Genomic DNA, 27,906 nt, shown 5'->3' with positions numbered 1-27,906 from the left:
AGCTGTCGTGCAGGCAGAAACGATACTGCACCGGCTTCGTCGAGAGAGACTGCTCTGCGGACTGGGCCAGTGTACTCGCGTGTATCCTCTGCCCGCGGAGCAGTCTGAGTCGACAAAGCGCCGCTGGAGGGTCGCGCAAAAGCCGCACGGAGTGCGGCTTATAACCGCACAACCTGCCCGCAGGGCAGCCACCCTCGACGGAGTCGCCGCCGGAGGCTCATAGCAAAGCCGAAGCACCCTGCCCGCAGGGCAGCCACCCTCGACGGAGTCGCCGCCGGAGGCTCGCCAGCATGCGGCTATATGCCGTGCGGCTATATGACAGCGCCTGCCCGCAGGGCAGCCACCCTCGACGGAGTCGCCGCCGGAGGCTCGTAGCAAAGCAGAAGCACCCTGCCCGCAGGGCAGCCACCTCGACGGAGTCGCCGCCGGAGGCTCGCCAGCATGCGGCTATACGTGCGGCTACATGGCAGCACCCCCGCAGGGGCCACCCTCGACGGAGTCGCCGCCGGAGGCTCGCAGGCCCCGCGCCGCGGCTACTTGCTAGTATGCGACTCTGTATTCGTGTAATCAAAGCAAAATGGCTACGAGAGCAGGAACGCGCCCGAGCCCTCGTCGACCGCGGTGCGCAGGCGCGCGCGCAGCACGTCGCGCGACGAGTAGTCCGGCAGCTTGAGGTAGTTGACGCAGGTCATGACGCTCGGCAGGTAGTCGTCGGCGACCAGCGGCGGCTCGTGCGGCTTGCAGACCACGGTGAAGGTCGGGGTCAGGGCCTTGAAGCCGCCGATGGGCAGGTTCGGCGAGCCCGTGATGAACTGCAGGAACGCGCCGCGCTCGGCCGGCGAGAAGTCGGCCATGACGGCGAGCAGGTCCTGCACGGTCTGGCTGGCCAGCGTGTAGCCGTGGTCGGCCTTGATGGAGTCGGCGAGGGTGTCCAGGGACCAGTCCTCGTCGCCGTGGGAGCAGATCATGACGAGCTCGGCCGGGGTGAAGGCCTGCATGGCCGCGAACGAGAACACGGTGGAGAAGCCGTCGCGGAAGGCGGCGAGCTGGCGCTCGACGCCGGCGCCGAGCGTGGCGTCGACGACGGCGGCGATGTAGGCGTCGACGTTGTCGAGCGTGACGGGCGTGTCGGCGCCGCCGGGGACGAGCTCGTAGTCGGGGTGGCCGGGGAGGACAAAGTCGAGGGCGAGGTCGGCGATGGCGACGCCGTCGACGGTGGCGGCGGCGAGGGCGGCGGCGCCGGCGCCGGCGGCGGCCAGGCGGCGGCGCTCGGCGGCGAAGCGCTCGAGCAGCGCGAACGACTGCGCCAGGCCGGCGTCCACCGCGCGGATGGCCGCCGCCGACGGCTGCACGGCCTCGTCCGCGCGGAAGAACGCGGGCGAGAACGAGATGTCGAGCAGGCGCGTGTCCACGAGGGCGCGCGCGACAAACTGGCCGAGCACGCGGAACAGCTGCAGCACCTTGGCGCCGGCGTCCGACGCGGCCTCCGCCGCCGACATCGGCCGCGGGAACAGGCCGCCCCGGCCGAACGCGTACTCGCTGGCCGGGTCGCTCTCGGCGTCGCGCCACATGCGCAGCCGCTTCTTCGAGAACTCGCGCGACACGGCCGTGTAGAACTCCAGGGTCGGGCCCAGGCCCGTGCCGACTTCGTCAAAGTACTCGACCTCGAGGATGCTCGCCGCCGCGCCGTAGAGATCCATGACCTTCACGGCCGACTGCAGGATCTGCGCGCGCGAGATGCGCACCTTCTGGCGCGACACCCGGCCGATGTACGGCAGCGGCCGCCGCTCGCGCTCGGCCGGCGTGCGCTGGCTGGCCAGCCGGCTCATGAACCGGAACTTGCCAAAGGCCGTCGACTGCAGGTACGCGTACCGGCTCTCGAACGGGAACAGGAACGGGTACCGGCGCGTGAGGTCGACGGTCCAGCGCGGGACCGCGCCGCACGCCACGATCAGCGGCTCCTCGAGCTGCCGGTTGAGCTTGGACGTCAGCTTGGAGCTCACGAACTGCGAGACCGCCACCGGCGCGGCCGCGGGCCCGGCCAGCTCGCGCGCGCTGGCGTTGAGCGCGTGCAGGATGTGCAGCAGCCGCAGGACGCGGCCGGCCGTGTCGTCGGCGGCCGCGGCCGGGCCCTCGGCGGCCGCGGCCGCGCCCGTGCCCTCGACCGCGCCGTGCAGGAAGTCGTTGGCGGGCGGCGCCGGGCCCGGGCCGGCCGCGCGGCAGTAGCGCACCGTGTGCACCGTGTCGCAGACGTCGCGGTACGACGCGGCCGCGGCGTGCGCCTGCACGGCCGAGTAGATCGTGGTCTCGTACGAGACCACGGTGCCGGCCACCGAGAACTGCACGTGCCAGTCGGGGTTGGGCGCCTGCAGCGCGGCCGCGTACGACGGCCGCGGCCGCGGCTCGCTGCGCGGCGTGCCGACCTTGGTGCCGCCCGGCGTCTGCGCCACGACGGCGTCGCCGTCCAGCTGGAGGCTGACCTGGCGCTCGTCCGGCTCGCGGCCGGCGGCGTAGTCGCTGACGGCGTCGACGAGGTCGCTGCGCGCCGGGTTGGGCGTCGACGGCGCCGAGTCGTCCTCCTCGGCGATGGCCGAGTCGCCGGCGCGGTCCTTGGGCGTGGCCGCGCCCGAGGCGGCGGCCGCCGCCGCCGCAAACGACGCAAACGACTCGAGCAGCACGCTCGTCGAGTTGCGCCGCCGGCTGAACGACGACCGCGGCGACGACGTCGACGACGACCGCGACCGCGGCCCGGGCGTCGACGCCGCGGACGGCCCCGCCGCCGGCCGCTCCTCGTTGCCAATCCGCACCGAGAGGTACTCGGCCAGCGTCTTGAACGTCGAGATCGCCGGGATCGAGATCGTCAGCGACCGGTAGCTCTTGGGCACGCGCGTGTCGTCCGTGGCCTCGAGCGTCAGGCACAGCTGCCGCGACAGCGACGACGCCGCGGACGCGTGCGAGTCGAGCGCGCCGCCGGTCGTGGCCACCTCGAACGTCTCGGCCCGGACGAGCGACTCGTGCAGCTTGGCCAGCAGCACGCCGAACGGCGCCGCGCCGGCGGGCCCGGCCATGAACGCGCGCAGGAACGCCGTGCGCGCGGCCAGCAGCTCTGCGGCCGACCCGTGGTCGACCAGGACGTGCAGCAGCGCCTCGAGGACGCCCGAGTGGACCAGCTCGAACGACGAGATCGACGCGGTGGCCGACGCCGAGAAGTGCGTGGCCAGCGCGGCGAACGTGGCCGCCACGTCCGCGCCGCCGGCCCGCAGACGGCCGGCCAGGACGGCCAGCTCGCTGAGCGCGGACGACGCGGCCGTGGACTCGGGATGCGAGTCTTTGTACTGCTGGAGGAGCGCGCGGGCGTTGCTGCGGACCCACTTGTCCATGAGCCGCGGCGAGTTGTAGTGGGCGCCGAGAAGCCGCTCGCGGATGTGCTCGCGCAGGGAGCGGGCCTTGAAGCGCGGGGAGGGCGACGGGGAGGGCGACGGGGCGGCGTTGGTGGGGGCGGCGGCGGCGGCGGCGTCGGCGGAGTCAGCGGCGTCGGCGTAGTCGCCGTCGTCGTCGCCGTCGTCGTCGTCGTCGTCGCCGTCGCTGTTGTCTTCGTCGGCCTCCTCGTCCTCGTCCGCGCCCTCGTCCGCGCCCTCTTCCTCGCCCGCTCCCTCGCCCTCCTCCGCCTCCTCTCCGTCCTCTCCGTCCTCTCTGGCCCCCTCAGCCACCTTGCCGATCTCCGCAATCACCCCCTCCCGCTCAAAGTGGTAGTGGTACACGTCCGGCAGCCGCCGCAGCAGCACGCTCACCATCTGGAACGAGCTCCCCGCAATGATCGGGTGCTCGCTCTGGCTGATCATCGACGCCAGCAGCGACGACAGCTGCACGTTCTGCAGCGCGTCCAGCAGAATCTGGCCGTCCAGGTTGAAGAACATCTTCAGAAAGATCGCAATGACCTTCATCCGCGTCGACAGCTCGACAATGCTCGAGTACACGTCCAGCAGCACCGGCAGCATGACCACGGCCAGCGCGCGCACGCGGGCCTCGCAGCCGGCCAGGCTGTCGGCGCGCGCGCGGTTGTCGTCGGCCGAAACAAAGGCCAGGCCGTCGGCGATGTCGGCAAACGCGTCGCGGTCGAGCAGCTCGTCGCGCGGCACGCCCGGCAGCAGCTCGCACAGCACGTTGAGCACGGCGTAGACCTGGTCGCGCGGCGTGTGGATCACGGTCTGCATGACCAGCACGCTGTTGGCCGGGCCGGCGGCCAGGTCGTCGGCCGACGGCGGCGAGACGCCCGTGAGGACGTGGTACAGCGTCGCCGCGATGTCCATGCGCACGAGCTTCGCGGCCAGCGCCGGCGACGCGCGCGCGACGACGGCCAGCGTGTTGAGGAACTCGGTCTGGATGTGGGGGCCGACGACGCCGGTGCTGCCGGGCACGACCAGGCCGACGACGCGGCCGAGGAGGTCGTCGGTGGCGAGCTCCTCGAGCCGCTCGCGCGAGAACTTGAAGCGCTCGATCGCGCGCGTCACGGCCAGGCAAGCCTGCTCGACGACCTGGCTGTCCGAGCCCAGCAGCACGCCCAGCAGCACCGGCATGGCGTCGCGCGCGGTCGCAAAGCTGTCCAGCGGGATGCCCTTGCAGCAGTTGGCCACGATCGTGACCGCAATGCGCTGCACGCTGGTCGAGAAGAAGTCCAGGTGCGACAGGCAGGCCTCGATGCCGCCCGACCGCACGATGTACGACGGGAAGCTGGCCGAGATCTTCTTGAGCGTGCTCAGCGCCTGCTCGGCCACGTCGATGTACTCGATGTTCAGCAGCTTCTCGCACAGCACCGGCACGGCCCCGCCGTACACGATCTTCTCGACCGACGCGGGGATGGCCTCCATCAGGCTGGACAGGCACCGGCACGCGATCAGCATGGACTCGGGGTCGTCGTAGCCGAAGATGGGGTCACGCGCGATCGCCACGAGCTCCTTCACAAAGGGCTCGCACGAGAACGTCGACGTGAACATGCGGTCCGTGGACACCAGCAGGATGTTGGACAGCTCCTGGAGCGCCATCATGCGCGCGCCAATGTCGTCGTGGTTCTTGAGGTCCGCCAGGATGTCGGTCAGCCGCGAGTACAGCCCGGGGATCATGCCGCTGTAGTCGATCAGCGGCATGCCGCGCGCGTAGTCGGACGGCTCGGCGCCGCCGCGCAGGACCGCCGAGTGCACGGAGCTGTCGTCGTCGTCGTCGTCGTCGTCGTCGTCGTCGTCGTCCAGCAGCCGGTTCGTCCGCACCAGCGTGTGCCGCTCCTCGTCGCCGTCCTCGTCGTCGTCCTCGTCCTCGGCCTCGCCGAACAGCGCCTGGCGCCCAAACACGCCCCGGCGGAACCGGTAGTCGTCGCCGTCGTCGCCGTCGTACTCGCCGTCGTCCTCCGGCGCGGCCGCGTCGTCGTCAAACACGGCCGCGTCCCGCCGCCGCGCCTCCACGCCCTCGTCGTACTCGTCCAGCGCCGCGCGCACGGCCTCCAGCGCGTCCAGGTCCTCGCGGATGCTGCGCTGGCTCGCGCGCGACCGCCGGCTGCCCGACGGCGTGCTGGCCGCCGACCCGGTCTTGGGCCGCCGGCCCGGCGGCGACTGCGCCTGCTTGGGCATCTCGCGGTGGTTCTCGTCCGTCACAGACGCCGGCGGCGTCTGGCGGGCGCGCTTGCGCTGCGGGCGCGGCGACACCGACCGCGCGCGCTTGTGGCTCGGCTTGCGCGGCGACGCCGACGGCCGAACTTGCCCGAACTGGCTCAATCGGGCCTGCCCAGACCCGGCGCTCTCGTCGGCGACCGACGTGCTGGGGGGGCGATCCGCGGGGGGGTCTGCTACCGGCACTGGGGCGTTGCGCGGCCCCAGGTCCATGAACGATCGGCTGGAGTGTGCGCCGCTCGCGAGTCTGCGTCAGCGCCGCCGCCGGTCTCCCTACCTGTGCCTGCGCCGTGCGGCGGTGGCAATGCTCAGGCGGGGTGCGCCGCCTCTTGTCTGTGGCGGCTCCTGGACGTCCTGGACGTCCTCGTCAGCTATTGGCAACAGAGATGCCTGCGCGAGCGTTGCAGCTGGAAACGTCTGCTGAGGGGATAAGAGTAATCTTCAAGTCGCCGTAGCAATCGGCGGCGGTTGGGACCAGTGCGGCTATATGCGCTGCGACGGATGTGCCGCAACTGCGCCGCGGCGCGCGAGCCCGAACCCCAACCTGCGCGCGGGCGCTTGCAAACAACGCGTCCCTGCCAGCAGGCCGATCGCGGCACGCGGCCGCTACCCGGCTTACGTCATAGCTGGCGCGCACCGCCACTGCCGGCTGCCGCGGCCGGGCGCGCGGGGCGGCGCGGCGGCGGCGCGCGGAGAGCGCTGCACGCGCAGCCGAGCCGCCCCTGCGGCGCCGGTCCGGTGACTTGCGCGCGCGGCGCGGCCTGTGGCGGTGCGCGAGCGACTGCGCGAGCGTGGGACAGCCGCACGCCATGCGGCGCACGTCCTGCGCAATGCCTGTGGCTGTGCGCGCCTCCGGCGGCGACTCCGTCGAGGGTAGGCCCTGCGGGCAGCACTACGCAGCGCCGCACGCTGTGCGGCTCAACCGAGCCTGCTTGTGGCTGTGCTGTCCTCCGGCGGCAACTCCGTCGGGTGCGCCCTGCAGGTAGCGCTGCCGCACTGCGTGCGGTTCACTGCCAGGACTGTGCGCGCCTCCGGCGGCGACTCCGTCGGGGGTAGGCCCTGCGGGCAGCGTAACGTCAACGCCGCACGCTGTGCGGCTCACTACGAGGGCTGGTCGCGCCTCCGGCGGCGACTCCGTCGAGGGTGCGCCCTGCGGGCAGCGTTCCGCCGTGTCGCACTGCGTGCGGCCGCCTGCCGGGCTGGGGAGCCTCCGGCGGCGACTCCGTCGAGGGTAGGCCCTGCGGGCAGCACTACGCAGCGCCGCACGCTGTGCGGCTCAATTGAGCCTGCTTGTGGCTGTGCTATCCTCCGGCGGCGACTCCGTCGAGGGTAGCCCTGCGGTCAGCAGTGCTCGGACTCTGCACTGCGCGCGGCTGACTAGCCTGCTGGGCTGGGGAGCCTCCGGCGGCGACTCCGTCGAGGGTAGGCCCTGCGGGCCGCCCTGCGCCAACGCCGCACTCTGTGCGGCTCAGTGTCGGGGCCTGCCTGTGGCTGTGCGACCCGGCGGCAACTCCGTCGGGTACGCCCTGCAGCAGTGCTGCCTACGTCGCACGCAGTGCGGCTCACTACCAGGGCTGCGCGCGCCTCCGGCGGCGACTCCGTCGAGGGTAGGCCCTGCGGGCAGCCTTACGCCAACGCCGTCCGTTGCGCGTCTCGTGTAACGCTGCCCGCAGGGCCTACCCCCGACGGAGTCGCCGCCGGAGGCTCGCATAGCCACATACGAGCCTCAGTGGCGACCGCGTGTCTGGTGTAACGCTGGCTGCAGGGCCGAATCGCCGCCGAAGGCGCGCACAGCCACAGACAGCCGTGGCGCCCGGGCAGTGAGCCGCACGCAGTGCGGCGTCTGGTGCCGCTGCCCGCAGGGCCTACCCCCGACGGAGTCGCCGCCGGAGGCTCGCACAGCCCAGCAGGCTAGTCAGCCGCACGCAGTGCGGTGTCTGAGCACTGCTGCCCGCAGGGCTACCCTCGACGGAGTCGCCGCCGGAGGCGCACACGCGACAGCCAAGCGCCGGTGCTTCGGCTGTGAGCCGCACACGGTGCGGCGCGTGGCGCTAGGCTGCCCTCGCCCCTCGACGGAGTCGGCGGCGGAGGCGCGCACAGCCACAGACAGCCACAGACAGCCGCGGCGGCTGGACAGTGAGCCGCACGCAGTGCGGCGTCTGAGTACCGCCGCCCGCAGGGCCCACCCTCGACGGAGTCGCCGCGAGGCCCGCCCGGCCCAGCAGGCTAGTGAACCACACGCAGTGCGGCGTCTAAGCACCGCCGCCCGCAGGGCCTACCCTCGACGGAGTCGCCGCCGGAGGCGCGCACGACGCAGCAGACTGGTGAGCCGCACGGTGTGCGGCGCACGTAAAGTGGGCACTCGCCGTCTATTCGCTACCTACTGGTACGCTGCGAGCGCGGCGTCGTCAAAGACAAGGTACTTGCCCGAGAACTCGCTCGTGCCGCGAGTGACCATGTTGTAGACCACGGTGGCCGGGCCCTCGGTCGAGGCAATGGACGCGTCCTCCTTCACGCGCATGAGGTACTCGATGTGGTCGGCCTTCATCTTGGTGCCGTCTGCGGTCAGCGGGGCCCCGCGCACACTTACGCTCGGTGCGGATCTCGGCCTGCATGTTGGTGTCCATGACGCCGGGGTCGATCGAGACCGAGAGCACGTCGGGCTCCTCGACCGCGTACGTCGCGGCCAGGTGGTCGACGCAGGCCTTGGAGCCGCCGTAGCCGTGCCAGCCAAAGTAGTGGGCCACGCCCGAGGCAATGGACGAGATGAACACGACACGGCCCTTGGACGCGCGCAGGTACGGCGTGGCCACCTTGAGCGCGGCCACGGACGCAAAGTAGTTGATGTCGTAGATGCGCTTGAGCGCCGCCATGTCGACGTCGGCGATCTTGGCGACGGGCGCGATGACGGCCGCGTTGAAGACCACGCCGTCGATGGCGCCGAACTTGTCGACACACGTCTTGACGGCGAGCTCGCTCGTGGCGGGGTCCGCGAGGTCGCCCGTCACGTACTCCACCTGGCCGGGGAATGCCGCGGCCAGCTTCTGCAGGCCGGCCTCGGTGCGGGCGACCGCCAGCACCTTGCCGGCGGTCGGCGCCGACAGCAGTTTCTCCGCAATGCGGTAGCCGAGACCTGGGTCAGCGCGCCCGGCAGCGACTCACCTCTCGACGCGCCAGTCACGATATACACAGGAGCCATTGTTGAGGAGGGTGGAGCGATAGCCGGGCTGATAGCACGGCGGACGGTCACGTGCTGTTCCTGACCCCACGCGGGCTCCGGGGGTGACATTTGCGCGCCCTTGCCTCCGTGTCACCGCCGCCCGGCGCGGTGACTCCCGGCCGGGCCGCCGTGCCGGCCGGCCCGCGGAGTCGCGGGTGACACGGAGGCGCCGCAGTCTTCCGTGTCACCCCCGACTCGCCGTACCGAACAATGCCCGGGGCTGGCCCAATCAGGCAGGCACTTTACATAATGCACTCATACACAAGCTGCCGCTGTTAGCTAAGCCCTGACATAATGCGCGTTTGATTGGCCGACCCGCACTTTGCTGGTGCTCCAGTCTCGGTCCATGAAATGCTGCGACCTTAAATTTTTATTCGTATTTTATCTCGCCCCAATCCTTTCTTCTGTTTACACCTCCAAACCGAAGACAATCCAGACAAAATGCTGCTGACCCGCCCTCTCTACCGTTCCACTGCCAGCTTCGGCATGCGGCCGCTGCGCCAGCCGCTTGTGCAGGTAAGCATTGCCGAATTGCGCCGGACGCATGATTCCGACGCCGGCCCGGCCGGAGCCATCGGGAGTGCCGGCAGCGGCCGGGACGGCCCGTGCGCGGCCGGCCGGCCGGCGGCGCCGGCGCCGGCGCGGGTCCGGGGCCGGTGCCGGCGGCCGCGGCCGCCGGCGGGCGGTGCCGGCCGCGGGCTTGCCGCGCCGGGCTCGCCGGGCGGCGCCGCGTTCGCGCCGGCCGGCCAGCCGCCGTGCGTGCGGCGCGCGGGGCTCAGGGTCTAGACCAGGCTGACACGTGCAGAAGTCGCTGCTCACGCAGCTCCGCACCTTCGCGACCGAGAAGCAGGTCGCCGCGTTCAAGGGCGAGAAGAACGCCAACGTAAGTGCAATTGCCGGCGGCGCGCCGCCGGCGGTGCCGTGCGCAGACGCTGACGCGCGCAGGGCAAGTACGTCGTGACGCTGATCGAGGGTGATGGTAAGTCGCAATTGGCGGGGCGTGGGGTGGGCCGCAGCGCCGCGTGGGGTGCGGCTCAGCCCGCGGCCGCCAGCCACCGGCCGCGCTAACGGCCAGGCATCGGCATCGAGATCTCGGAGGCTGTCAAGAACATCTACGCCGCGGCCAAGGTCCCCATCGAGTGGGAGCCCGTCGACGTCACGCCCATCCTCAAGGACGGCAAGACGGCCATCCCCGACGCCGCCATCGAGTCGGTCAAGCGCAACTACGTCGCGCTCAAGGGCCCCCTGGCCACGCCCATCGGCAAGGGCCACGTCTCGCTCAACCTGACGCTGCGCCGCACGTTCAACCTCTTCGCCAACCTGCGCCCGTGCCGCTCGGTCGTCGGCTACAAGACGCCGTACGACAACGTCGACACCGTCCTCATCCGTGAGAACACCGAGGGCGAGTACTCGGGCATCGAGCACGTCGTCGTCGACGGCGTCGTGCAGTCGATCAAGCTCATCACGCGCCCGGCCTGCGAGCGCGTCATCCGCTACGCGTTCCAGCACGCCCAGGCCACCGGCAAGAACAAGGTCCTGGTCGTCCACAAGGCCACGATCATGAAGATGTCGGACGGCCTGTTCCTCAGCACCGCGCGCGAGATCGCCAAGGAGTACCCCGGCATCGAGCTCTCGGCCGAGCTGCTCGACAACACCTGCCTGCGCATCGTCACCGACCCCGAGCCGTACAAGCCCGTCGTCATGGTCATGCCCAACCTGTACGGTGACATTCTCTCGGACATGTGCTCGGGCCTCATCGGCGGCCTCGGCCTGACGCCCTCGGGCAACATGGGCGACGAGGTCTCGATCTTCGAGGCCGTCCACGGCTCGGCCCCCGACATCGCCGGCAAGGGCCTCGCCAACCCCACCGCGCTCCTGCTGTCGTCGGTCATGATGCTCCGCCACATGAAGCTCCACGAGTACGCCGACAAGATCGAGACCGCTGTGCTCGACACCATCGCCTCGGGCCCCGAGAACATCACCAAGGACCTGAAGGGAACTGCCGGCACGAAGCACTTCACCGAGCAGATCATCTCTAGACTCTAAATGCGCCCTGCGCAGCGCCGGCCGGCTAGCCGTGCCGGCTCTATAAACGTACTCTTCGCGGGGCGAGCGCCGCAATAGATTTGTCCCCGCCGCCCCGGATCGACAGCGATGTTTCTGTAGTTTAGATCAACAATTTTACGTCTACTTCTCTGTTCCACCCTGCCGGCGGCCCCGCCGCGGCGCGTCAAATGTAGCGATTGTATTTCATAAGTATATACTCAAGCATTCACAGCGGGCGATTGCCAATGCCCGCTGCAGCAAAAAAGCCATGTCAGGACAAAACCAAGGTACGAAATAGCGTGCAAGCCCGGGGCAGTGTTTCGACGCCCCGGCCCGTACCCTTCTCAAAATGACAGGATATCAATCAAATCAAATCAAAAAAGCTCAAGATCAGAACAATAGTCATATAAATCCAAATCGCAGCAGAAGCAGGCCACACCGGGACTGAGGCACCAGCCCGCGGCAGTGTCCGGCCTCTGTCCTATTCCGTGCCCGTTCCAGATTCCAGTTTCCAACCCATAGCGCCAATCACATAACAAAAAAGTACACCCAGAAACAGTGAGCGCCGGCGGGGGCCGGCATATAATGTGACAGTAGAGCCATGCGCGGGGTCGTAGCCGTGCGGGCGTGTTGTGCATCGTGTGTGTGTGTTGTGGCGGCCGGCAGAGCGGCCGCGGGGCGGAGGCGGCGGCGCCGCGCTCACGCCTGCGAGATGGAGGGGTACACCGCGATGAACTTGGGCGGGCGGCCGCGGCCGCGCACCTTGCTCTTGCTCATCGACGACGGCGGCGGCACCGTCTGCGCCAGCGTCTGGCCGAGCGCGGCGATCGACGCCGCCGACGCGGGGTCCTCGCCGATGCTCAGCCGGCTGTCCTTGGACGAGCCGCGGGTCCAGTTGTAGACGTCGCTCGGGATCAGGTTCGACCCGAAGTGGTCGTGCAGGATCTCCGAGATCTGGCGGTTCGTGACCGACGTGCGCTTGAGCGACCGCATCAGCGAGATCTCGAGCTCGGACGGCTTGCGGTGCTCCGGATAGCTCGTCGGGTCGACGCCCTCGATCTGGTGGTTGTGGCGCGGCTCGTACTCCTTGAGGATCCACGTGTCGTTGAACTGCCGGCAGAACTTGACCTTCCAGTCGCAGTTGCACCGGCGCGAGCGCTGCTCGCGCTTGCGCGTGCGCCCGTTGAGCGTCTCGCCGACCTGGTCCGGCAGCCCGTGCTTGTTCGCGGGCTTGCCGTGGCACTTGCAGTCGAGCTGGTACGTGTTCTGCGAGTGGCGCCGGTGCTTGACAAACGCGAAGCCGTTGGCCTTGGTGTACGCCATGAAGAACCGGTTGATCGACTCCATGTCCGGGAACTCCATCCCGAGCCCGATCGCCAGCGGCGGCGGCGCCGGCAGGCTGCTCGCCAGCGGCGGCGGCACCCCGACGTTGCCGAGCGGCGGCACCCCGACGCTGTCCGCCAGCGGCAGCGGCGCCATCTGCGGCGTGTTGCCCAGCTGGCCCGCGCCCCCCATCAGCGACGCTCCCACCGGCATGGCGCCGCCCAGCGTGCTCTGCGGCGACAGCTGGCCCATGTTGGGCGTCATCAGCGAGTTCGGCCCCAGGCCGAGCCCGCCGGAGCTCGCCGACACCCCCACGCCGCCCAGCGGGCTGCCCTGTGTGGCCGGGACCAGGCCCGCTGTGCTGTCGTTCCCAAACACGCCGCCCGACATCAGTGCCGGCGGCATATTCATGGGGTTCATCACCCCCGTGCTCATCGTGCTTGTCGTGTAGGCGTCCATCGCGCTGCTGCTATCTGGCGCACGTCACTCTGCGCCGCGCTGCCTCTGCGGTCCTGTCGTGCTCCGGGCGTGTTCGGCGGCCCAGACGCTGTCCGCACTGCTGTTCTGCCCGCTCCTGCGGTCACTGAGCTGTTTTCTGCTTCCTGATCGCCGCCGATCGGCACTGCTGTCGCCGGCTGCTCGTACAATCCGCTCGTGCCTGCGGTCGCACGCTGTCCAGTCTCGTCTGCTCCGAGATCCCTGCCTTGTCGCAATCTACCTGTGCAATTACAGTCTGAGGCCGACGGTGACGGATGACATACGTGTGTGGAGTAGAAGAAATCCAGAGGAGGTTACGGACTACGATCTCACCACCCAATTATTAGCACACCGCATGGCCGAATCGTCACATATTTCCCCACATGGCGATTCCACCGCCGTCTTTGCTGGCTCGACACCACCAAACTTCCGGAACCAGACCGGAACCGGTGAGCGACGTCTGTGCCCGCCGCGACCGTCTGCACCATCCGAGCGCGTCCGGTCGTAGGCTGCCTGCGGGTGCCGGCGCTGCAGCTCCGGCCGGCTAGTCTGCCGCGCGGGCCGCGCCGGCTGCGCCAGCCCGGCGTAGCCCGTTGCGCCGCACACCGCCACTGCAGGCCCACGGCGCCTACCGGCGCTTGACCACGCCTCAGCCGCCGTGCAGCGGCCACCTACGCCCGGGCGCTGGCGGCGGCCTGGTCCCAGCGCCCGGCGGCGCGCCGGCCGCGTGCGGCCGCTGGCCGCCAAGCGGCGCCGGCCGGCGACCTGGCTGCTGGGCCGGTCCAGCGGGCGGGCTCATGCAGCGCGCAGCCCCGCGTCACAGCGGCGCCGCGACCGCCGCCGTGGATCCTTGTGATCCGCGAGGCCCCAGCCGCTCGCGCCCTGCAGCCGCCGCGCAAGAGTCTGCGCCGGCTGCAGGCACCCCGGCACCCAGCGCCGCCGGTACACTAGCCCGGGCGCGACCGTGCTGGCGCCGCCTGCCGGCGCCAGGCCGCGCCGGGCCGCGCCAGTCCGCGCCGGCCTGCGTCGGCAGCCTTCCGACTGGCCTGGGGCCGCGCCGTGGCGCGGTGCTGCCCGCTACGCTGACCCAGCGCGCTGGCGCCGCGCTACGCCGGTGGCGCCGCCGTGAGGGGCCGATCGACGTACATCCGCGCTAGACGCGTAGGGCTAGCGCGCGCCCGCGTACGTTTCAGCATGCGGCGCCGTGTCGCACAAGCCCAGCAGCCTCGCCCGGATGCAGGCTGCCGGTCCTGCGCCCGGCTGCCGCTGGCCGCTGCCGGCGCTGTCCGGCGCGGCCGCCGCTGCGCCGGCCGCGCTTGGACGCCGCGGCCGCATGGGGCTCCCGCGGGCGGCCGCCCGGCCTCTGCGTGCGCTGCGGCGCCCTACGCGGAAGGGCCAGGCCAGCCGCCCGCCGCAACCGTCGCTGCGTGATGACACCAAGTGACCGTCATACTTATGGCTTACTCCGGTATACGAGGCGTGCGCTAGTCCTATCACGATTGCCGTTTACGACCAGGTGGCCACGAACTCTCTCCGATGGCTGATCTTGCCTGGGCACGTCCCAAGCACCACACAAACACGGCCAGAAATTCATTGGGAGAATGGGGAATCGTACATTATTAAACCTACACACCGTCCAGAACATTCGGTGTGCCCACGAGTCCACGACGCGGCCAGCGCACCGGCTGGCCGGCCCAACGCCGCCCCGCGCGGCGCGCCAGCTCGCCGGCCGGCCGCACGGCCGGCAGGCTTGTCGGCTGCAAGGGCCGCCCGCAGATGGCCCGTGCTGCCGTCGGCCGCTAGACGGCATTAGTGGCTTGCCGGTCTGAGCCAGGCCTCTAGCGACCGTCCGAGCAGGGCTAGTAGTCCGCCAGGCTAGGCTGGGGTGGAGAAAAAGGTCGGCTGACGGCGCACGCCTGCGATGTAGATTGGTTAGGCCAGGCCCAGCTCCTGCTGGAGACGCTTGTTCTGCATACGCATCTGGTGGAGCTCGTACTGCCAGCTGGTGGCGCGCTCGACGTCGAGCTCCACAAAGAGGTTGTCGTCGGCGGCGGCGGTCGCCCGGTCAAACTGCGCGTGACGGCTGTCGGGGCGGGCGGGCGCCGCCACCAGCGGCCGCGCCGTCCGGTGGTTGAGCGTGATCATCTCGCCACACATGATCTTGCTGTACGCCAGCGCCTCCGCGGTCACGGGCTCGAACGCGGCGATCAGGAACTTGTGCTTGACCTTCTGCTCGACGTTCGGGAAGCTGTCGGCCGCGGCCAGGCTGCCGACGACGGGGTCGAGCTGCGCCACGGTGCCGGGGAAGATTGTGGCGAGGACGGTGCGGCCGGCGGCCGGCGCCTCCAGCCCGAACGTCGGCACCGGGCCCTCCTGGACGTGCTTGAGCAGGTCCAGCGCGATGGCCACGGTCTCGCCCTTGAACGCGCGCTCGAGCGCGTAGTACAGCCCAGAGCGCTGCCGGAACGTGGTCACGCTCTGCAGCGTCTTGCCGAAGAGCTCGTTGGCCGAAAAGCCGAGGATGCCGCGCGAGTTGGACCCCGCAAAGAGCACGATGCCCGTCGGCGAGACCTTGCACCACGCGCGCTCGGTCGTGCTGACGGTCGGCGTCGCGCGCGTCGTCGCGGCGGCGGGCGCCGGCGGCAGCAGCGTCGGCATCGGCGGCGGCACGCCGCCGCCCGCCGCCGGCGAGCCGTCCTCGCGGCCCGACTCGGGCGACGTCACGGACGACGTCCGCGACGCCGTGTCGTACGGCGACTCGCCCGACGACGACGACGAGTCCGTGGCCGCCGGCGGCAGCAGCACGTGGCCCAGCAGCGACAGGCTCTGGCGGCTGAAGTGGTACATAGGCCGCTCGCGGCCCACGAGGATGATGCACTTGCGCCCCTTGCCAAAGTCCGTGTAGGGCTTGCCGTAGCTCTCGAGCCAGACGTACGAGCCCGACTTGCGGCGGACGCGGAAGAGCATCGACACGAGCGGGCCCGACGTCGACATCTCCTTGAGCTCGCGGCCGGTCATGACCACGTCCGACTGGTGCGTGATGTCAAAGAGGCTCGTGCCGACGAGCTCGTCCGGCGCGTACTCGAGGATCTTGCGCGACGACGGCGAGCAGTAGAAGAAGACGCCCTTGGTCGAGATCACGTAGATCAGGTCCTCGGCGTTGGACAGGAACGCGTTGCTCAGCAGCTGCGCCGTGATGTCCATGTCGTACGTGCCGATGGTCGACAGGATCTCGGCCGCGTCGTCCCACTTGAGCGCCGGCGCGCGGCCGTGCTTGCCGACGCCGAGCGCGGCCCGGTACGCCGCGCGCGCGTCGGACGACAGCTGGGCCGGCAGCTGCGACCGGCGGTAGTTGACGTTGTAGCTCAGGGCTGGCGGTCAGCGGGCCCGCGCGCACAACACTTACACTTGGAGGCGTCCAGGATGGCCTGCGGCTGGTCGTGCAGGTCGACCTGGAAGCCGACGTAGAACGCGATCTCGGGCCCGTCCCAGGTGATCGGGATCATCGTCAGCAGGTTGGCGAAGGCCTCGCCGCCCCGCTTGTAGTTGACGATCGCGCACTGGATCTCCTCGCCGGCCAGGAGCGACGTCTTCATGCGCACGACCAGCTCGTGGTCGCAGAACCGCCGGGTCTCGCCCGCCACGACCTTTCCGTCCGGCGACTGCAGGAACCGGCAGTTGCGGTCCACAATCTCGGCCAGCGTGTAGCCCGTGAGCCGCTCGAACTGGTTGCTCACGTACACGATCGGAAAGTCGATCTTCTGGGCGTCGCACACGATGAACGCGCACGACATGTCGACCGGGCCGATGTCGATCTGCGGCTGCGGCCGCGTGGCCACGCGCAGCAGGATGTTGGCCATGTCGAACCCGGACGACGAGTAGATGCCCGAGATGCTGCGCTCGGCCCGCGACACGTCGCGCACGATCTGGTGCGGGTCGCGCTCTTCGACCATCTTGGTGAAGAGCGGCAGGTCGGGGACGGCCGTCGTGGCCGCCGGTTTGGTGCTGGCGGCCGTGCCGGCGGGCGCGCCCGCGCTATTTGAGTGCCGCTGCCCCGGCGCGGCGGCGTCGTCGGACGAGTCCGAGCTATTGCTGACCGGGTGTCGCGCGCTGGCCTCTCGGCTGACCTGCCGGCTGACCTCGGTCAGGCTCATGCGCGGCTGCATCTGGTCCAGCGAGGCGAGCATGTCCTGCGTGCTCAGAAGGCCGCCGGCCACAAGGTCGTCGCTGTCGGTGCCGGACGAGGCATCCGGCGCAGCCTGGGCGGCCGCCGGCCGCCCACCCGGCCGCCCACCGCCGGCGCCGGCCGCGCCGGCGAAGCCGCCCGGCCCCGGGTCTGCGCCCGCGCTGCCGGCGCGGCCGCCGGCGTGCCCGGCCCCGCCCGCCGTGCCGGCAGCTGCGCCGCCGGCCATCGCCACGGGCCCGCCGCCAATGTCATCGTCCGCGCTACCGGCCATCAGTGCGCTATCCAGCGGGACGCCGTGCTCTAGCGTGTTCGCGTATGTGCCAAACGCTCGATCGCGCCAATCTGAGAGCGAGTGGTCCATCGGCAGTGGCCCTCTTTTAATGTTCGATTTGGAGTGCGCTGCGCGCCGTGTCCGATCGTCGCCCAGCGCCCCAGCGTGGCTTGCATACACCACTTGCCCCGCTAGAGTAAGGTTCCCCGTCGGTGCTGCCGGGTGTGTCTTTCTCGGCTGGCGCGCTGTCAGTGCTGTCGTGGATTTTTCTTCGAGAGCTCGGCTCTGCGGTGCCCCCGGCGCTTTACCCGGCACCCGTTACCCTGGCCCTAACGTGGGCGCCGCTTCCACCGTGCTGGATCCGCCCGCTAATCTACCGACGGCCGACTAGCGCGGCCGTGAGACGCACGTACGATGTGATCCAGGAGTGACGCACGGCCGTCGCCGGCGAGCGCGTCGGGCGCCCCTGTGGGCGCCGTGTGCCTGGGTCGCCGCTGCTTGCGGCTTGCAGCTGCCGCCCCTGACGCCGGTGGCCACTTTGCCTGGAGCCGGTCTGCGGGCGGCAGCGGCCGCCGGCCGGTGGCCACCACGCGACCGCCACAGCGGCGGCCGGCTGGCCGCGGTGGCCAGCCGCAGGGGCGCGGTGCGGCTGCCGATCGCCCTGGTCACGTGCACCGCGCCGCCCGCGCTCGCCACTCCACAGCTTCCCCGCGCCGGCCGCTGCGCTCCGCGACGGCGCTCCGCGACGGCGCTCCGCGACCGCGCCGCGGCTCGCTTCGTGGGCGGGCGGCCCGCCGGTGCCAGCCGGGCCGCTCTTCGGCGCGGCGCCGGGCTGCGCGGCGCGCCGCGGCCCGGCCACCGCGCGCGTCGCGCGCCAGATCCACGTCCGCCACGGCACTTGCCGTCGGAATTGCCGCCGCGCCGCGCCGGCGTTGGCCCGCCTGAGCCCGCCGCTGCGCTCCGTTGGCCCAGCACCGTCTGGCGCCCGTGGGGTCCCCGCGGCGGCGCTGCCGGGCGTGTTGCCGAACCGCCTGCACCGAACACGTCGCACTGCCGACCGCCTTGCAGTCGTCGCCTGCTACGCGCATCGCATATGCCGGCGCACAGCCTGCGTTCGTGTAGCGCGCACTAGAAGCTGATTGGCCAGCGGGTGCATGAATCTGCAGCATGATTCGGCTGCACTCGCTCCTGGCGCCGCTTGTGGCTATCAAACACCGTCTGCAGCCACGCACAAGCAGCGAGTAAATGGGGGGTGCGCTGCGAACCATGCGCTAGCGCCGAACGCGCCAATGAATCATCAACGTCAGTGGCGGTTGCGCGCGCGGTCTGGCCGGCCGCTTTGCCGGCACACTGGTTGGTGTGGTTAAGCTTACGCCGGCGGCTGGCCATACGTCCGGGGCGGTGTAGCAGCGCTTGCGTAAGCCCACACGACACCGATGGGGACCGCTACGCTTCCGTACGCTGGCCGGCGCCGGGAGCGCTGTGCCGGCTGGCCCGGCTGTTGGTGAGACGCCAAGCGCGGGCGGCCCGGGGCCGCGGGTCCAACCGCACCGGACCGCGGGCCGTCAGGGGCTGCGTAGGCGCCAGAGCGACCACCGCGCCGGGTCCGCCGCCGTCCAGAGCTGGTCGACCGTTTGCGGGCGGCCGGCCGGCACGGCCGCGCCGGGGCTGCGCCGGTGTATCTGCGCGGCCGGCGCCGGCATACTTGCGCGGCCGACTCGGCTGCTGCTCCGACCGTCCTGGCCGCTCTTCTGCCCTCTCTCCCGCCCGCTGCGGGAGCACAGAGCGGGCCGGCGCGGGCCCGCGGGCCTGCGCAATTGAGCGCGGCGGGCGGCGGGCGCCGCACGGCGCGCGGCGCGAGTTGCCGTGGCAACGATGTTTATTTACCCTCACGTGACCGCCGACCGCGCTTCTCCTTTGCCGGCCGCGCCGCAGACGCATCTCCAAACCGCAGCACCACGAGAGCCGATCTGAATGCGAGCGAGGTCGACGCCATGGATGACGGCTCGCATCTCAAGACACCCGCGCGGGTGCAGTCGCGGATCCCCCAGCTGCGCGCGCCGCCCAAGGACAACCCGCCCTCGCCGCTGAACGCGCGCGCCAGCGTGCTGGGCGACGTCAGCACGTCGTCGCTCAACATGCCGCCGCCGCCGTTCCGGCCCAAGACGGGGCCGGCCAAGGCCGCGCCGGCGGTGGCGGCGACGCCGGCCACGGTCAAGCGCAGCCGCAGCGTCAAGAGCGGGCTGGCGGCGCCGCGCGTGAGCCTGCCGGAGCCGGCACGCAAAGCCAGCCTGGCGGCGCTGGCGGCGCCGCCGGTGGGCGCCAGCGTGGCCCGGCCGCGGTCCAACAACGGCGTGTACCGGCCGGCGGTGGGCGGGCTCGGCGTGCGCGGGCAGCTGCGGTCGGCCAGCGCGCAGGACATCCTCGAGAACGGCCCGCTGCACGGCATGAAGGACTACGCGCACACGCTGGACATGCAGAACGAGGTCGAGCAGCTCAAGAAGACGATTCAGGCGCTGACGTCGCGGGTGGACGGCAGCACGACCGACGCCTCGTCGTTCAAGACCGAGGTCGAGCAGATGAAGGCCAAGCGTGAGTGGGCGGCCGGGCGCGCTGACGGCAGTGATGATGCTCGAGACCGAGCGCAACAACGCGACGTACATGACGCAGAAGATGGAGGACCAGACGGGCGAGCTGCAGACGCGGATCCACGAGCTGACGGTGGAGGTGGAGGACGCGCAGCGGCGGGCGCGGATCCAGCACGAGGACGCGGAGCGCGCGCTGCGGATTGCGCTGGAGGAGGCTGAGCGCGAGCGGCGGCGGGCGGTGGACGCGGCGACGGCGGCCGCGCGCGAGACGGTCGCGGCGGCCGAGGGCCGGCTGCAGCGCGAGCTGGCGGCGGCGGACGCGGCTGCGCGGCGCGAGCGCGCGGACGCGGAGCAGGCGCTGCGGCGCGAGCACGCGGCCGAGCGCGACGGGCTGCGGGCGGCGGCCGCGCAGCTGGAGGCCGAGCTGGGGCGGCTGCGGGAGCGCGCGGAGGCCGAGCGCGCGGCGGCCGACGGCGCCGTGGCCGAGCGCGTCGCCGCCGCCGAGCGCGCCGCCGCCGAGCGCGTGGCCGCCGCGCGCGCGGACGCTGCCGGCGCCGCCGACAGCGCCCGCGCCGAGGCCGAGCGCGCCGCGCGCGCCGCGGCCGAGGCCGAGCGGCGGCTGGCCGCGGCCGAGGCCGAGCTCGGGCACGAGCGCGACGTGGCCGCGTCGCTCAAGCGCACGCTCAGCGAGCAGGTCTCGGTCTCGCTCTCGGCCGAGACCACGCAGCAGAGCCTGCGCGCGCGGATCGCCGCGCTCGAGGCCGGCGCCGCCGCGCAGGCCGAGCAGATGGCCGCGCTGCGCGCGGCCGCCGACGACGCGCGCGCCGACCGCGAGCGCATGCGCGAGAAGCTCGTCAAGGAGGAGACGCTGCGGCGGGTGCTGCACAACCAGGTGCAGGAGCTCAAGGGCAACATCCGGGTGTTCTGCCGGGTGCGGCCGCCGGCCGGCGCCGAGATCCGCGACCAGGCGCAGATCGCGTTCCCCGACACGGACGAGCACGCGCGCGAGATCGAGCTCGTCGGGCCCACGACCGAGACCGCGCTCGGCACGGCCACCACCAAGTCGTACCCGTTCGCGTTCGACCGGGTGTTCCCGCCCGCAGCCACCAACGGCGAGGTCTTCGAGGAGATCTCGCAGCTCGTGCAGAGCGCGCTCGACGGCTACAACGTCTGCATCTTCTGCTACGGCCAGACGGGCTCCGGCAAGACGTACACAATGTCGTCCGCCGACGGCATGATCCCCCGCACCGTCCAGCAGATCTACGCCAGCGCCGCCGCGCTCCAGGACCGCGGCTGGGCGTACACGATGGAGGGCCAGTTCCTCGAGATCTACAACGAGAACATCAACGACCTGCTCGTCGCCGACGACGTGCGCAAGCACGAGATCCGCCACGACGCCAAGCTGTGCCGGACCACCGTCACGGACCTCACCACGGTCGCGCTCGACACGCCCGACCGCGTCCGCGACATCCTCGCCACCGCGTTCGCCAACCGCTCCGTCGCGTCCACGCAGGCCAACGAGCGCTCGTCGCGCTCGCACTGCGTCTTTGTCCTCCGCCTCCTCGGCGTCAACGCGGCCTCGGGCGAGCGCCGCGAGGGCACGCTCAACCTGATCGACCTCGCCGGCTCCGAGCGCCTGTCGTTCTCCCAGAGCACCGGCGACCGGCTCAAGGAGACGCTGGCCATCAACAAGAGCCTGTCGTGCCTGGGCGACGTCATCTACGCGCTCGGCTCGGCCAGCGCCCACATCCCCTACCGCAACTCGAAGCTCACGTACCTGCTGCAGTACTCGCTCAGCGGCAACTCCAAGACGCTCATGTTCGTCAACATCTCGCCGCTGCGCCAGCACGTCACCGAGTCGGTCAACTCGCTGCGCTTCGCCACCAAGGTCAACAACACCCAGATCGGCGTCGCCCGCCGCGTCAAGCCCGCCCCTGTACCATAGTGTAGTCTACCGCCGCGCGGAATGCGATTGTCTATATACATCAGCCGTCGCGCTCGGCCGCGGCCACCGTGTTGCCGTACTTGCCGGCCACCCTGACGTCCCCGAGCTGCGCCACGTCCGCCCAGAACCCGGGCTGCGCCAGCCGCGGGTCCTCGGCGGGCAGGCCCATGCCGGCCCGCAGCGCGACCATGTGCTCGCGCACCTTGGCGGCCACGCGCGACCGCAGCTCGCGCGCGGCCGCCGAGTCGTGCCCGTCGGGCTGCGCGGCCAGGATCGCCCGCCACTGCGCGCGCTCGGCCGCGAAGAGCTCGTCCGGCAGCGGCTCGCCGAACTTGAACGCCAGCTTGACGCGGTCCGCGCGCCGCCGCGGCCACAGCGTGCGCGGCACGTACTTCCACGACGCGCGGTCCTCGGGGAAGACGTCGTCGAGGCCGGTGTGGAAGATCGGGACGACCATGGGCGGCTTGCCGTCGGCCGTGGCCGGCGGCTCGAGCACGAGCCGCGCGACGCCCCAGTGGAAGTACCGCATCGTGGTCTTGTGCGGCGGGTACGCCTGGTGGACCATGGCCTCGGGGAAGATGTGCACCCATTGGGGGGGGAGCGCGTCCGTGGGCCAGCGCTCGCCGGCGCCGTCGGCGGCGTCGAGCGTGCCGGCGGCCGGGCCGTCGGCGGCCGCGGCCGGGCCGCTGCTGGCGGCCGGGCCGCTGCTGCTGCTGCCGCCCTTGGGCGTCAGCAGAAACACCGCTGCGTCCAGCGAGCCCTGGAACGGCCCGGTGCCGAACCGGTACGTGGCCAGCACCTGCCCCATCGAGAAGAAGAAGCCGGTGGCCGCGGTCGTGAAGCACACGTTCGCCGCGCCCAGGCTCCAGCGCAGCGTGCTCGGCCGGAACATCTTGCTGAGCGGCAGCAGGCCCCAGATCAGCGGGTCGTCGATTCTTCCGTCAGCGCGGCCGGCCGCGTACTTACACCGAGATGTGGTTCGACACTGGCGTCAGCGCCGCGCGCGCGCACACGTACCTGTGACCAGTCCTCGGCCCTCGCGCGCCGCGCGTTCGCGCGCGGCCACGAACTGGCCGACGCCCTCGGCGGTGGTGTCGTGGCAGCCCTGCAGAAACGCGCGCGACAGCAGCCCGGTCAGCGACATGACCGCGGTGCTGCCCGCGCGCCACGCGGCCGCGCGCCGGGGGTACAGGTTCAGGAACTTGAGCGCACCTCGCGTCGAGGCCATGGGGTCGGGGCGGTTGGCGGCGCGACCGGCGGACGAAATTTTTCGACCCGGGCGGGGGTTACCCGGAACATCACCACTTTTCTGCGCCCGCGCCGCACCCTGCCGCCATGGAGAAGTTCTCGCAGTGGAGAGACAAGGGCACGGGCGTGGCGCCGTTCCTGCCGCACCCGTCGTCGACGCTGGGCGGCGCGGGCGTGGCCGGCGCAGCCAGCGCGCTCGCGGCCGCGCTCGCGGTCCTGGCCAAGGCGCCGCTGCTCGCGCTGGCCGGCCTGGTCGCCGCCGTCGCGGCCGGCCTGGGCCTGCCCGCGCTGGCCGCATCCGCCGTGCTCTACGCCGCCGGCTTCTGGTTCTGGGACGTGCAGGTCGACGGCGTGCGCCGCGGCAAGAAGACGCTGGCGGCCAACCGCGACCGCGCGCCCGCGGCCGGCGACGTCGTCGTGACCAACTACCTGTCGCCGCTGGACGCGGCCGTCTACGCCGCGCTCTTCCCGTGCGTGTTCGCCATCCCCGGCGAGCGCGGCGGCGTGGGCCGGTACTCGGCGGCGGGCGTGTGGGCGCACGCGCTGCGCTTCGCGGCCACCGCCGAGCCGCACACGCTCGCCGACATCGCGGCCGACGCGCGCCGGGCCGGCCGCGCCGTCGTGCTCTTCGTCGAGGGCACGCCGTCCAACGGCCGCGCGCTCGTGCACCCGCTGTGGGCCGCGCTGGACACCCTGGCGGACGGCCGCGTGCTGCCGTGCGCGCTCAAGTACGCGCCCATGGACGTGTCGACGCCGATCCCGCCACGGTCCGCTGTGCACTACGCTCTGCGCGTGCTCGCGCGCTGGCGCGGCTGGTCTGTCCGCGTCCGGCTGGGCGCGCCGGTGCCGGCGGCGTCGCTGCCGGGCCTGCCGCTCCGCGGCGAGAAGGCGGTCTGCGACGAGCTCTGCCGACTGGGCCGCATGCTGCGCACCGGGCCCGAGCTGGACATGGCCTCGAAGCGCGACTTTGTGCGCGCGTGGAGCCGCGGCCGGTAGGCACGGCGCCGCACGGCGTGCGGCGCGTGCTGAGGTCGCACGGGACACGCTGCGGCTGCGGCTCGCACCGCCACGGGTGAGCCTCCGGCGGCGACTCCGTCGAGGGTGGCTGCCTTCGGCAGGATGTCGGACCGCAATTGCGTGCTGCCGAAGGCAGCACCCTCGCCGGAGCCGCCGCCGGAGGCTTGTCGATGGCGCCTGCCGAAGGCAGCTACCCTCGACGGAGTCGCCGCCGGAGGCTCGCCGTGGCGGTGCACGAGCGGAGCCGCACTCCGTGCGGCGCGTGCTGAGGTCGCACGGGACACGCTGCGGCTGCGACTCGCACCGCCACGGCGAGCCTCCGGCGGCGACTCCGTCGAGGGTGGCTGCCTTCGGCAGGATGCCGGACCGCAATGGCATGCTGCCTTCGGCAGCACCCTCGGCGGCCGGAGGCTTGTCAATGGCACCTGCCGAAGGCAGCTACCCTCGACGGAGTCGCCGCCGGAGGCTCGCGCGTGGCGGTGCACGAGCGGAGCCGCAGGGCGTGCGGCTGCCGGCGAGGTCGCACGAGTCATGCGCACAGACGCGCGTGCATGGCCCGCGACCCGCGTCTGCGAGCGCGCCCCCGCCGACCCGCCGACCCGCTCCCGCCGACCCGCCGAACCGCCGGCCCGCGCCCGCATCGTCATATGTAAAAGCTTCAATTTTGAACTCCGATGAATCCATCGTCTATAACCAGTGCAAAACTATACATCCAATATTAAACAGTAATGTGACAGGCCCGCAGGCAGCAATATGAACAGGCGCGCTGTATGTGTGCGCAATGGGCTACCAGGTCTCGGTGATGTACTGCCAGGTGCGCTTCTTCTCGTCCCAGAACTCGGTGGCCTCCTCGGCCGACATGCCCGTAGAGGCCATGGCGACCTTCTTCAGGGCCTCCTCCACGCCTTCGCCCATGCCCTTGGACGAGCCGCAGACAAAGACCTTGCCGTCGGGGTGGGAAATGACGGACCACACCAGGTCGGCCTGGTTGAAGACCTCGTCCTGGACGTACTTCTTGGTGCCCTTGCGGGACTGGATGACCTTGCGGATGTCGGCGTCGTCGACGCCCCACTCGCCCGCGTAGAGCTCGTCGACGAGCGAGTCGCGGCAGCCCTGGAGGACCCAGACCTTGTTCTTGCAGTTGGCGTTGCGGAGGCGGCGCTGGACAAAGCCGCGGAACGGCGCCACGCCGACGCCGGCGCCAATGAGCAGCATCGGGCCGTCGGGGCGGAACTCCTTGGCCAGGGGGTTGGCCTGCAGGCCGCGGAAGAGCGGCACGGTCAGCGGCGGCGCGGCCGCGCCGGCCTTGGCGCGCGCGATGAACGTGCGCGCGACGCGCTCGAGAAAGCCAGACGAGATGCCGGTGCGAACGTACGGCGGCGCCGTGCGCCACGGCTCGGGGGTCTCGTGCACCGTCACGGCGATCTCGACCTTGCGCAGCTTGTTGTCGCGGGTCATGGTCGGGTCCGACGACAGCGAGTAGAACCGCGGCATGAGCGGCGGCAGCAGCGCGAGCACGTCCGCCAGCGGCGGCGCGCTCGACGGGAACGCGGCCAGCAGCTGCGGCAGCGTGGGCGGGTACGGCGCCGACCGCAGCGCGCAGAACCGCGCCGAGCCCTGCTTCGAGCACAGCCACGACAGGATGTACCGCTCGGACGGGTCCGCCGTGTGCTCCGCCAGCAGCCGCAGCAGCGGCTTGGCCAGGATGCCGCCGTGCAGGTCGACCGTCCAGGTCACCAGCTCGCGGCGCGTCGTCCGCAGCCGCCGGGCGCGGTCCTCGCCCCAGATCGTCGGCCAGCGGCCGCCCTCGGTCACGCAGTCCACGGGCGCGTCGGCGTCGCCGGCCACGCCGAGCCGCTCCAGCAGCTCCTGCACCAGCGCGGGGTCGTTTGGCGGGCAGATGCCGACGGCGCCGCCGACCCGGAAGTCCACGCCGTCGATCTCGTCGGGGTACGCCGTCACGTCCAGGTCAAAGTGGTACGTCCGCTTGGGCGCGTCCTCGGCCGTCAGCAGCCGCGACTCGAGCACCGGCACCCGGTGCACCAGGTGCGGCCAGTGCGGCGTCACAAACGGCGGCGGGTGCACGGCGTCGACCGGCACGGCCGCGCGGGCCTCGTCGTCCGCCCCGGCCGCCGCCGCCTCCGCCACGCCGTCCGCCGTCCGCACGCCCGCGCCCACCGGCGGCTCCAGCCGGACCACCGTCGGCGCCAGGTCGGGGAAGCCCAGCAGCCGCGCGGGCCGCAGGAACCGGTACACCGGCAGCTCCAGGCTGCGGAAGGCCGCGTTGTCCGGCAGCTTCACGCCGTCGGCCAGCTCCGGCGGCGGCGCCGCCGTCGACGACGTCTGCGGCACGTGTGCCGGCACCAGCGTTGCGCCGCAGCACGTCCCCGGCGCGCACAGGCAGCCGCCGGCCGTCTCCGAGTCGTTCTCGTCCGTAACAGGCACGGCGTCCGCGCCGCCGCGCACGGACAGTGTGGTGAAATCGATGCCGAGCGTGGTCATGGTCTGCTCCGAGACGGGCACGGCCACCGTCATCGTGTCTGTGTGTTTTCTAGCCGGCTCGCCTATGTGGTTGGGGAGGGGCCGAGCCGAGTTATATATCCTTGTGTGCGGAACGCAGCGTGCAGAGGCAAAAAATTGCCGGCGCAAATCTAGCCGCCGGCCGAGAACCTCACCCGTTTGGGCACAGGCAGGCAGACTCCTCGGTATCGGACGATCAGATAAGATTCAACTCTAACGGGCGCATATGTGGCGTGCATTAGCGTACATGCACCACAACATCCATGTGCGACCGCACCTGCGACCACATCCCCTGTGCATGCGGCTACTGCACCTGCCGCCACTCCGGGCCTCCCTCTAGCCAGGCCCGGCCAGCCCGCTCAGCCGCCAGGGGCGGCCGCATTGGGAACGTGGGCGTCGCGGCAGCCGCAGGCTAGCGGCACGCGACGGGATGACGGCTACGAGACGGGATGAGACATGCGCCAGCCCCAGCCGACGTTGCAACGGGCGGGTCTGGCCGCGGCTGGCCGGCCTGGCCCGGCACAGCCACTGTGGCGCGCCCCTACCCGTCCCTCCGATGGTACCCGCGCTGGCTCCACTGCTGCATCTCGGTCTCGGCGCACGCACTCTGGCGGCGCAGATTGCTAATCCGCGCGCACCGCGCGGGGCTCTCGCCGTGGGGCCGTAGCGGGGCCGCCGCGGCGAGACCCTGGTGGGCCGGGGGCCGTTGCGCGACCGCGACGCGGTCTGAGACAGCGAGCGCGGCGGCGGCCGGGCCCGCCGGCGGCTGGTCGGGCCTGCCGCGGGCCGCGGCCTCAGTGGCCGGTTTAGTGGTCGGTCCAGTGGTCGGTCCAGTGGCCGCGCCTGCCGCCCACCGCCCGCCCTGCCCGCTGCCCACCGCCCGTGGGCCGCCCGCCGCGCACTCGCCGCGGCCGCCAGCGGACGAACAGGCCAAGTTCGTCCGCCGCGCGCGCGGCCCGCAGCCTCGCGCGCGCGCCGCGCGCCGCGCCGCCGCGCAGCCTGCACGGCCGTGCACCGCGTCTGCAGTAGGGCCATGGCGCGACCCGCCCAGTGCGTCCGCCCTCTTGGAGGTCTCGGACGTAAGCAGCTTAGAAATGCGACCCCAGTGGTACGCCTGGTCTCGACTCTGTGGCAACTCATCCGCTGCAGCTAGCCCAAGCGCCGGCGATCCAGAGTCATCGCTCCGACTCGACGTGGCGGCCTGTCCGCGGTCACGGGCGCGCCGCCTGCCCGACTCGCAGTCCGCGCCGCTCGGCCGGCTGCCGCGCACTGGCGACCGCCGCACGCTACGCTCGACCGGGCCGCCCTCGGGGCGCGTCTCCGTTCGCCGCCAGCCAAGTCGCCCGCAGTCGCCCGCAGCCGACCAACAGCGTCGCTGCTATAGCCGGTCGGCGTCAGCGGCCCC

At 71.5% G+C, this 27,906-nt stretch overlaps 9 protein-coding genes across 9 annotated transcripts; 3 read left to right on the top strand and 6 right to left on the bottom strand.

The window, feature by feature from the left end:
- Positions 1-541: 541 nt before the first annotated feature.
- Positions 542-5,519, bottom strand: V1510DRAFT_373433 (uncharacterized protein). The gene has a single exon (XM_066931514.1). The coding sequence runs from the start codon at positions 5,142-5,144 to the stop codon at positions 582-584; it is 4,563 nt and encodes a 1,520-aa protein (XP_066790876.1). The 5' UTR covers positions 5,145-5,519; the 3' UTR covers positions 542-581.
- Positions 5,520-7,974: 2,455 nt separating this feature from the next.
- Positions 7,975-8,859, bottom strand: V1510DRAFT_373429 (uncharacterized protein; the record flags this gene model as incomplete). Its single annotated transcript, XM_066931513.1, has 3 exons — positions 7,975-8,219; positions 8,251-8,793; positions 8,823-8,859. 3 exons carry the CDS (start codon positions 8,857-8,859, stop codon positions 8,041-8,043), a joined length of 759 nt encoding a protein of 252 aa, XP_066790875.1. The 3' UTR covers positions 7,975-8,040.
- A 399-nt stretch (positions 8,860-9,258) lies between these two features.
- V1510DRAFT_428350 (uncharacterized protein) lies at positions 9,259-11,148 on the top strand. The gene is made up of 4 exons (XM_066935262.1): positions 9,259-9,396; positions 9,686-9,763; positions 9,826-9,859; positions 9,956-11,148. The coding sequence occupies exons 1-4, from the start codon at positions 9,322-9,324 to the stop codon at positions 10,924-10,926; spliced, it is 1,158 nt and encodes a 385-aa protein (XP_066790874.1). The 5' UTR covers positions 9,259-9,321; the 3' UTR covers positions 10,927-11,148.
- A 645-nt stretch (positions 11,149-11,793) lies between these two features.
- On the bottom strand, positions 11,794-12,204 carry V1510DRAFT_351997 (uncharacterized protein; the record flags this gene model as incomplete). The annotated part of the gene is made up of 1 exon (XM_066930869.1): positions 11,794-12,204. A coding segment is annotated over one exon (411 nt), but the record flags the coding sequence as incomplete, so codon positions are not given.
- A 2,454-nt stretch (positions 12,205-14,658) lies between these two features.
- V1510DRAFT_405971 (uncharacterized protein) lies at positions 14,659-17,183 on the bottom strand (the record flags this gene model as incomplete). The annotated part of the gene is made up of 2 exons (XM_066932360.1): positions 14,659-16,097; positions 16,133-17,183. 2 exons carry the CDS (start codon positions 17,181-17,183, stop codon positions 14,659-14,661), a joined length of 2,490 nt encoding a protein of 829 aa, XP_066790872.1.
- Positions 17,184-20,541: 3,358 nt separating this feature from the next.
- V1510DRAFT_411274 (P-loop containing nucleoside triphosphate hydrolase protein) lies at positions 20,542-21,756 on the top strand. The gene has a single exon (XM_066932866.1). It carries the CDS (start codon positions 20,610-20,612, stop codon positions 21,714-21,716), a length of 1,107 nt encoding a protein of 368 aa, XP_066790871.1. The 5' UTR covers positions 20,542-20,609; the 3' UTR covers positions 21,717-21,756.
- Positions 21,757-22,860, bottom strand: V1510DRAFT_360416 (uncharacterized protein; the record flags this gene model as incomplete). The annotated part of the gene is made up of 3 exons (XM_066931017.1): positions 21,757-22,651; positions 22,683-22,701; positions 22,734-22,860. The coding sequence occupies 3 exons, from the start codon at positions 22,858-22,860 to the stop codon at positions 21,757-21,759; spliced, it is 1,041 nt and encodes a 346-aa protein (XP_066790870.1).
- A 12-nt stretch (positions 22,861-22,872) lies between these two features.
- On the top strand, positions 22,873-24,032 carry V1510DRAFT_411270 (uncharacterized protein). Its single transcript, XM_066932865.1, has one exon. The coding sequence runs from the start codon at positions 23,052-23,054 to the stop codon at positions 23,958-23,960; it is 909 nt and encodes a 302-aa protein (XP_066790869.1). The 5' UTR covers positions 22,873-23,051; the 3' UTR covers positions 23,961-24,032.
- A 735-nt stretch (positions 24,033-24,767) lies between these two features.
- On the bottom strand, positions 24,768-26,483 carry V1510DRAFT_360557 (uncharacterized protein; the record flags this gene model as incomplete). Its single annotated transcript, XM_066931023.1, has 2 exons — positions 24,768-26,093; positions 26,148-26,483. The coding sequence occupies 2 exons, from the start codon at positions 26,481-26,483 to the stop codon at positions 24,768-24,770; spliced, it is 1,662 nt and encodes a 553-aa protein (XP_066790868.1).
- Positions 26,484-27,906: the final 1,423 nt, after the last annotated feature.

This window comes from Dipodascopsis tothii, assembly GCF_038497935.1.
Source record: "Dipodascopsis tothii strain CBS 759.85 unplaced genomic scaffold V1510scaffold_4, whole genome shotgun sequence".
Lineage (NCBI taxonomy): Eukaryota > Fungi > Ascomycota > Lipomycetes > Lipomycetales > Lipomycetaceae > Neoaidaea > Neoaidaea tothii.
Note: the sequence above shows the minus strand (reverse complement) of the source record. Positions and strands in the feature narration are given on the sequence as shown.